The sequence below is a fragment of the Nannospalax galili genome, unplaced genomic scaffold (genome assembly GCF_000622305.1).
Source record: "Nannospalax galili isolate Female #2095 unplaced genomic scaffold, S.galili_v1.0 scaffold137, whole genome shotgun sequence".
Taxonomy (NCBI): domain Eukaryota; kingdom Metazoa; phylum Chordata; class Mammalia; order Rodentia; family Spalacidae; genus Nannospalax; species Nannospalax galili.
This window is the reverse complement of record NW_008340203.1, coordinates 8,567-17,589: the sequence shown is the minus strand read 5'-3', so window position 1 is coordinate 17,589 and position 9,023 is coordinate 8,567. Positions and strand designations below refer to the sequence as shown.

General features: G+C 39.0%; 1 protein-coding gene across 1 annotated transcript in view; it reads left to right on the top strand.

The window, feature by feature from the left end:
* LOC115070707 (leucine-rich repeat-containing protein 37A3-like) overlaps nt 1-9,023 on the top strand; it is a 16,777-nt gene that overhangs the window by 3,072 nt on the left and 4,682 nt on the right. The window contains 4 exon segments of the mRNA XM_029564615.1: nt 992-1,235; nt 4,185-4,256; nt 5,570-5,641; nt 8,237-8,308. Coding sequence (XP_029420475.1) covers nt 992-1,235; nt 4,185-4,256; nt 5,570-5,641; nt 8,237-8,308 — 460 coding nt within the window.

Sequence of the window (9,023 nt, the reverse complement as noted above, 5' to 3'; positions counted from 1 at the left end):
CTAACCCCAGAGACTCACCATTCTACAACAACACCCAGTGTCACGTTTAAGCCTTTGGACCTGGAACTCACCCTAACCCCACAGACTCACCATTCTACAACAACACCCAGTGTCACGTTTAAGCCTTTGGACCTGGAACTCGCCCTAACTTTAGAGTCTCCTACAACCCCCGAGATTAGAGGTCCTCCTCCACAGTACCCTCAGGTGCCACTTTTAGAACAGGTTCAGCATCCAAACCCAAATGAAGTCACAGTTCAATCTTCAGATCTGGAAATTTCTATAACTTCAACCAATACATATGGTCAGCCTTTTGCAACTACAGAAGAGATCCTTACTGAGCCTGCACAGCCACTTGAGGAGATTGTAGCTCAAGCTCCAGTGATACATGAAATTATGGATGCAATGCCAGGTCAAGATCAAACCCGGCATCCAGCATTTCCTGGGATGACAGAGCAACATCTTCCTCCAGATGAGGTTCAGACTCCGTATGTAAACCCAACTCAAATCACATTTCAACATTCACTCTCATAGAATTTTACAACTCCACAACCTGGTACAATGATTACACATTCTGTGTCTACCCTGGAGACTGTAGTTCAAACTACAGTGAATTATGAAACAACAGTTCTAACATCAGTACAGGATGGAGCTCAGCATCGAAGCTCATCAACTACAGAGGCTGCACATTCTGAAGGTGCAACAGCTGCAGCTCTGTCAGAGCGTACACATTTTGAAGTCTCAGCGGCTATAGCTCCTCCGGGGATGACACATTCTGAAGTCTCAATGACCACAGGTCTTTCTCTAAAATACTCTGAGGTGACACTTCCACCTTCAGACCAGCATCCAAATTTAACTCAAGTCACAATTCAACCTTCAACTCCAGATTACATAACTCCTACAGTAATTAGTCATTCTGCACCTATGAATGAAGCCACAGGTCAATCTACAGAGCCACTCTTGACTGCTGCTCAATCTTCAGTTCTAATATCAGGAACTGTAATAGAGGCTTCACATTCTGAAGTGACAATTACAAATGAAGCCAGAGTTCAACCTTTGGAGCTGGAATTTGGCACAACAACGCAAATTAATCCAAATGTCATTATAAGCACCAACATTTGTGAGCTCTGTATTTGCGAAAACGAGACATTATTGTGTGATCATCTCAGCTCAGTGTGGAGGCTCCATCACGTGCCTGTGCCAGAGCCCAGAACCTACAACGGCACCTTCACCATCTTGTAAGAATCACTTTTTCTTATTTCTCTTCTGCATTCTGCCTGATGTAGTAACCTTTTCCTCAGGGCCTTATCGGGCCTTTCCCATCACCACAACCTGGATTGACTCACTTTCTGCTCTTGACCTTTGCTTGTCAACTTTTTCCTGTCCTCATTCTTCTTACTACAGTGCCCCTCGCCAATCTTTTATTTGTGATGAACCTTTCCTTTTTCCAGATCTGTTTTTATTTAGCTCCATTATATCATTGCTTAACCTTTGCTTTTATTTATTCCTCCACTCTCTCTATGACTCATCTCATTAGTGAGGATGCAAGAAAGTAGTTAGAGTAGACTCTGGAGCTGGGCTTCCAGGGTTCAAACCTGGGTCTTTCAGGTAGAAACTCTGCAACCCTGGGAAAAGTATTTAGCTGTGAGTTAACCCCTCACCTGTAAAATGGGGATTATAATAGCTATTTCATAGGATTGGTGTGATGCAGAGGCTACTCCCAAGTACCTGCGCCAGAGGCACATCTGATTAATTAGATGAATTGTAAAGAGGTGGAGTAAAAATGGAAGAGTAAAAGTTAAGCAGTGATATAATAAAGTTAAATAAGAAATGGATATGGTCGGCACATGCCTTTAATCCCAGCACTCGGGAGGCAGGGGCAGGCAGATCTCTGTGAGTTCGAGGCCAGCTTGGTCTCCATAGCAAATCCAGGCCAGCTGGGGCTACAGGGAGACCCTGTCTCAAAAAGACCAAAAAAAAAAGGGGGGATATGTAACACTTATCTACCATATATATTAATATTGTACAATATCTCAGTTTTGTCCAGAACTCATCTTTGTTCTTGACTATATGTGTGTGTATATATGGCACAACTCAGCACTAAGAAACATTGGAGCCACATATACATATGTATGGCATTGTCCCCAGAACATGAAAATGATATATGGGAATAAAGGGAATGCTAAATTAAAATTTTACCTGTGGTTCAAAGGGTGTCTATAATTTTTAAATAGAGTAAAAACAGAATACAATCTAGGCAGAGGCATGACTAGAGGAATGATGAGGATTTGGTAGTCTTGTCTGCCAAGAAAGAATTGAGTCAGAAAGCAATGAAAAATATTATGAAAGAACCTGAATATCACTATAGGACTTTGAAAATCACACCATGAGACATGGGGAGCCATTAGAAGTTTCCAAGAAAGAGAGAAATATAATTAAAAGAGGATTTTTAAATTTATGTGTATGAGTGTATTGCCTACATGTGTGTAAGTGCACCCATGTTGTGCAATACCTGCAGAGGTCAGAAGAGGGGCGTCAAATCCTCTGAAACTGGGGTTACGGACAGTTAGCTGCCATGTGGGTGTTGGGAACTGAACCCAGGTCCTCTGCAAGAGCAGTCAGTGGTCTTAATCGTTGAGCCATTTCTCCAGCCCCAAAAGAGGATTTTTTTCAATGACAGAACCTTGTTCTAGCCTACCCTACAGCTTGTGATCCTCCTGCCTCAGCCTCTCAAATGCTAAGATTATGGGCATGTGTCACCACACCCAGATCTTGAATTATTTTAGAATCAATATATGGAGTGATCTAGAGGGGAAAGCTTAATTCTTGGAGACCATTTAGAAGGTTCTATCTAAATCTGGGAATAAAGTAATCAAGGACTGAGTCACTGTGACCATGATGGGAATGGGAGAAATAAAATAACTGAATCCTTTGAGGAAGAGAAGACAAGGTTGAGTAACGGACTAAAGAGTTGGGGGCTGGAGTGTGAAATAAAGGGAAAATTTAATATGCGCCACAGTTTCTATCCTGAATGGAGATGAGGATGATGATTGAACAGGTGGACATAGCACTCAGGAAGGAGAGTAACTTAAGGAAGATGAATTCAGTTTTAGATATTTTTGTTGGTGAGCATCAAATCAGAAGGTTATGGTTAAGTGAATATGTCCACTAGCAGATTGAGCAGACCTATTTCTTCACCACCACCAAGAAAAGTATATATGAATTGAATATAAATTAGTTATTTAGCAACGTCCCTGAAGCACGTGTCATATGTGGATATAGTCTTACTTTTTTAAAAGCCACAGAAGCTTGGTGGTGTGGACCATGCTTGTAATCCCAGCACTTGAGAATTAGAGAATGTGAATCATAAGTTTAAGGCCAGCCTGAGCAGTACATAGTGAGATCCTGTCTCAAAATGACCAAGGGCTAGGAATGTAGCACAGTGCTAGAATACTTGCCAGCATGTGCAATACCCTGGATTCCATTTCTACCACTGGAAAAAAGATACACGTTTATTGGCTAAACCATGAAAATGCCTGCAAAAACCTTGTCAGCCCTTCCTCCATGCTCTACCACCCATAACATAAACCGTGCTTGCATTTTGGTATGTGTCCTTCCAATTTAATTTGCATTTTTCCTGTGTGGTGAGATTTACTCATTGATCGATGAGTTGGGCTTTTTCCCTATGTGACATGTCCAAGAGCTCTTTCCACATCAGTACATTCTAATTGTCCCCATCCTTCCAATACCTGGAGATGTTTTAATAGAAAGCACTTAGGCAAAACTTTAGTATTACCTACCATAATGCTTCTTACTGGTTAATAGTGATTATATATAAATTACATATATATTATATATATTGCTGTTTTTTGTGTTGGATTATTTTCTTACTGACTTGTAGAAGGACTCAGTTTGAATACAAGTGATTTTGAGAAAAATACTTAGCAATTAGCTAACATTCTCTAACCAAGAGATTGGTCAGATTGGCAGTTAAACTTAAGGAAAGGTTCACTGTGCCAGTAGCCCCACATTGTTTAATTGTTTAATTTGACCGATGAGCTCTGGAAATTAGAAAGTCAATTTTATTTTCTGCATTTGAATACTCCCAGGACATTGCAATAATTATTTTACTGATTCTGCTCATTCATTTCCTGCTTATTCAAGTATATGAACTGGTTTCTTCACAGAAATTTCCAAGGAAATCTTATTTCTTACATTGACAAAAATGTATGGAAAGCATACCGCTGGGCTGAGAAACTGTGAGTATGTTCTCCCCAAATCTGAATACAAAACAAAACAAAAAGCCTGCACTGTAAGATCCTTCGGTCCAGATTTTGAGGTAAATACCTCTGAGAAAAGGTGTTTCCTCTCCAACCCAAATCAACCTGTATGGATTGAATTTCTCTGGTAAATTTTGTGGGGACTGGGGTGTAGCTCAGTGAGAGAGCACTTGCCTTGCATGCATGAGGCCCCAGGTTTAAACCCCACCAGCACAGCAAAAGATTTTATTATTCCATTTATTCTATGGCTGTGTATGTGAGCACACTATGCCACAGCATGCATGTAGAGATCTGGGACATCCTGCAAAGTTGGTTCTCTCCTTCCACCGTATGGGACAAAGGTATCGATGTCAGATCATCAGGCTTGGTGGTGGCAAGTGTCTTTCCCCACTAGTCATTTCACCATCCAAATTTTTTTAATCCAATTTTTTAAATTTAAGAAAATTGGCAATTAAAATTTTTCTTCCAATGTAGAAGTCATCTATGATCACATTCTTTAAATGTATTCATTTTTATGCATATGAGTGTTTTCCCTGCATGTATAAAAGTGTGCCACATGTGTGCAATGCCTGTAGAAGTTAGAAGAGGGTGTCGGATCCCCTGGAAATGGAGTTACTGACAGTTGTTAACCACTATGTGGGTGCTGGGAACTGAACGCAGGTCTTCTGCAAGAGCAGCCAGTGCTCTTTACCACTGAGCCATCTCTCCAGCACTATAATTACAGGAATATAAATTAATAACTGGGATAATCAAACTCTCCTGCCATAATTCCTCACCCCTGAGGTAACCACTACTCTTGAGTTTGGTATATATCCTTCCAGACTTATTTTCATGTAGCAAAATAGGCTTGTCATTTTTACATAGGATAACATCCTGCTACCTGATGGCTTTACTTCATGATATGTCAAGTTTCTTTCAACACACAAAGGATTATTTTATTTATATCAAGTACTACATAATATTTCATAGTCTGTCCACATCAAGATGTTTTGCCCTGCTGATGTCGTTGTCTGGTTCCTTTGTTGTACTCACAGCTGTGACGAACATCCCTGTATACATCTTTCTGAACATGGGCAAATATTTCTATAGAATAAATATATAGAAATGGAATTTTTAGGGTACACCATTGTAGATATGAAATTTTAATTGCCCTAAAAAGAAGTGGTATCAATTTGTATCCTATTGTCTAGGCAGTCGGGTAGTGACAGCACTCACTTTTCCATCCCATTTCATCACCGATGTTCTCCATCTGTTTGATGAATTTTGACCCAGATAACCTTTTCATCTTCCAGAATTCTCAGTGAGAATCGCCTGACCGAATTATACAAGGAGTCGTTTGAAGGCCTGCTATCCCTTCAGTATTTGTAAGTTAGTTATTCATATTTATTTGTGAGCTATAAGTTATCTGTGAATGAACAAGGGGCTCAAATACAGATAAGTACGGAAGTCTCTTCCATAAAGTTGTGCTAGTTAATGCACTCTAAACATGAAAGGGAAACTGTTACTGCTCAGCCGTGCACCCAGTTGCAGCCTAAGCCTTCAACATATGAGCCTTTGGGAGACACACTTCATCTTCAATCCATTAACAAAGCTAGAAAGGAAAAAAAAAAAAAGAAACAGTGTGCAACAGAGACACTGTGTGGTATACAAAACTTAAAATATTTGCTAATCTAGCCTTTACCAAAAAGGTTTAAGATAGCTGGGGCTGGAAATTTGGCTCAACAGTTAAGAGCACTGATTGCTCTTCCAAAGGACCCTGGTTCAATCCCCAGCACCCACAAGGCAGATAAGAATGTTCCTAACTCTAATTCCAGGGGATCTGACACCCTTTTCTGACCTTCTTGGGCACTGCATGAAACAGATGCACTTATGTACATGCAGGAAAAACACAGGTACACATAAGAAATAAAAATATTTTAAAGACAGCATAATAGGATGGAAGGGATTATGTTAACTTCAAATAGCTGTATTCAAGAGAAGAAAATAGCCACCTGCATTAATTTGAAAGTCATCAACCCAGAATATTTTGATTTTTTTTAAATTTCTTTTTGAGAAATGACCTCTTGTAATCCAGGCTGGCCTTGAATTCCTGATTCTTTTGCCTTTACCTCCCAAGTGCTAGAATTATAGAATTATAGACATGAACCATCACACAGTTTGTGCAGTATTGGGGATCCAAACTGAGACTTCCTATATGCTAGGCAAGCAGTCTACCAACTGAGTATATCCCATACTTAATTTATTTGAAACTGGGTCTCACCATGTAGGCTAGGCTGACTTTAAACTCTCAGCAATCCTCCTTCCTCAGCCTCCCAAATGCTTGGATTACAGGCATGCGCTAACATATCCAGCTTGTTCTGACAATTTAGTCTAAGTTCAATTCAACACTGAAATATTAAATAATTAGCTAACCCCATAAATTATATAATGTTATCAACATGATTAACCTGTTAGAAGAACAGACTTGTGTTAAGACTTTCAGTGTAAGAATTTTAATGCCCATGTCAAAAATACATATTTGAAATGATTAAGAAGTATACCTAAGCCGGACATGGTGGCACATGCCTTTAGGCCCAGCACTTGAGAGGTAGAGGCCGGCAGATCTCTGTGAGTTCAAGGCCAATCTGGTCTCCATAGCAAATCCAGGCCAGCTGTGGCTACAGGGAGACTCTATCTCAAAAACACCAAAAAACTTATACCACTCAGGAGGCAGAGGCCCTTGGACCTCTGAGAATTCTGGGTCAGCCAGAGCTACACAGTGGGACCCTGTCTTTAAAAAAAAAAAGTATGCCTCGAAAAGTTTATTCTAAGTGAACATACCAGCAATGCCCCTAACATTAACTAAACAGTAAAATCTCAACAACCTTGTTGTCAAGGAAAGAATATTTGCATAGTAACTTTGTTTGTATAGAGATAAGAATACACTATGTTGTTTACTGTGAAAGCTTGATTTCTATCCCTTTTTTTTTGGTTTTATTTTTATGTGTATATGTATATTGTGTGCATTTATGCAACTGCACCTATGTTGTGCAATGCCCACAGAGGACAGAAGAGGGCATCAGATCCCCTGGAACTGGAGTTACAGATGGTTGTTAGCTGCTATGTGGGTGCTGGGATTTGAACCCTGGTCTTCTGTAAGCAGCCAGTGCTCTTAACTGCTGAGCCATTTCTCCAGCCCAATTTCTATCCTTTATCCATAGGATCTAAAGTAGTATACTTCCTTAATCCTTATTGAGCTAATAAATGATAACTTTTAACAAGTAGATTATAATTTCAATTGTCGATGATAGGAAAGTAGATATATAGAACATGTCATCAAAAATCTTCCAGATGTGGTGTCATAGCCCAGCACTCAGGAAGCAGAAACAGGGAGATCTCTGTGAGATCAAGGCAACCCTGGTTTGCATAGAGAGTTCTAGGCCAGTTGGAGCTACAGGGAGACCCTGCCTCAAAAAAAATTCCTTCTAGGCCTTTAGTGGATGACTTTTTGGTTTTGGTCTTTTGGGGCCCTTCTGCATCTGAAGTCTCAAACCATACAAATACATTCAGAGAGAAATAATGAAATAACTCCTAAATGGAATAGTTCTTTTATTATTTCTACTGTTAAACACCTTTTTAAATATTTTATTTATTATTTTTATTTTATGTGTATGAGTATTGCCTGCATGCATGTATGTGAATGCACCCATGTTATGTAACGCCTGTGGAGGCCAGAAGAGGGTGTCGAATCCCCAGGAACTGGAGTTACATACTTATATATAAAGTTACATACTTATATATAAAGATCATAAAGATGAGACTCTTAGTAGTAGGATGGACAGGGTAATGACTCTAGAAAGTTCAAATCCAAAGGTTTAGACAGAAGCAATGTATTCAGTATTATAATTCTAAATTCTACTATTCATACTAATTAGATATCTAATACCTAATCAAGCAATATTTGTTTTATTTTTTCCTAGGGATTTATCCTGGAATAAAATACAGTATATTGAAAGAAGGACATTTGAATCATTACCTTTTCTGAAGTATATGTAAGTTACAAATATAACTCCTTCATATTCAATGTTAAGAATTTTAAGCCCCTTTTGTTACTTTTTGATATATGATTTACAACCTTCCTAATAAATAAGCTAGCTAGACTTAGGAAGACAAATAGTACATGTTTTCTCTCATATGTGGAAGCTAGACTAATTACTTTTTTTAGGGGGTGCTAAGAGGCTATGAGGGACAAGAAAGAAGTCTAGAGGAATGCAGAATGAGAGAGGATATTGGGATGAAGAAAGACAAAATATGATGTTTTCTTTCATATAGTCCAGTCCAAAATGTCAATAGTGCTGGTATCATTAAACCCTCTCCTAGAAAAGTAAAGATCATTGAAACAAGGATTTATTGAATATCACTGTAGCTAATTAGTACATGTGACAATATGAAAATGTAAATCATAAGCTAGTGTCATCCACAGGTGTCTTTAGTGAATGGGGAAAATGTTTAGGTTATGTTTCATTATATAAAAATTAGAATGCCAGGTGTGGTGGCGCACGCCTTTAATCCCAGCACTCGGGAGGCAGAGGCAGGTGGGTCTCTATGAGTTCAAGGCCAGCCTGGTCTACATAGTGAGTTCCAGGACAGCTGGGGCTACAGGGAGACCTTGGCTCAAAAAAGACCAAATAAAAAAAACTAGAATTAATATATTAGTGTATGTTATACATAATTACTATATACAAATATAATAAATATAAAATATAT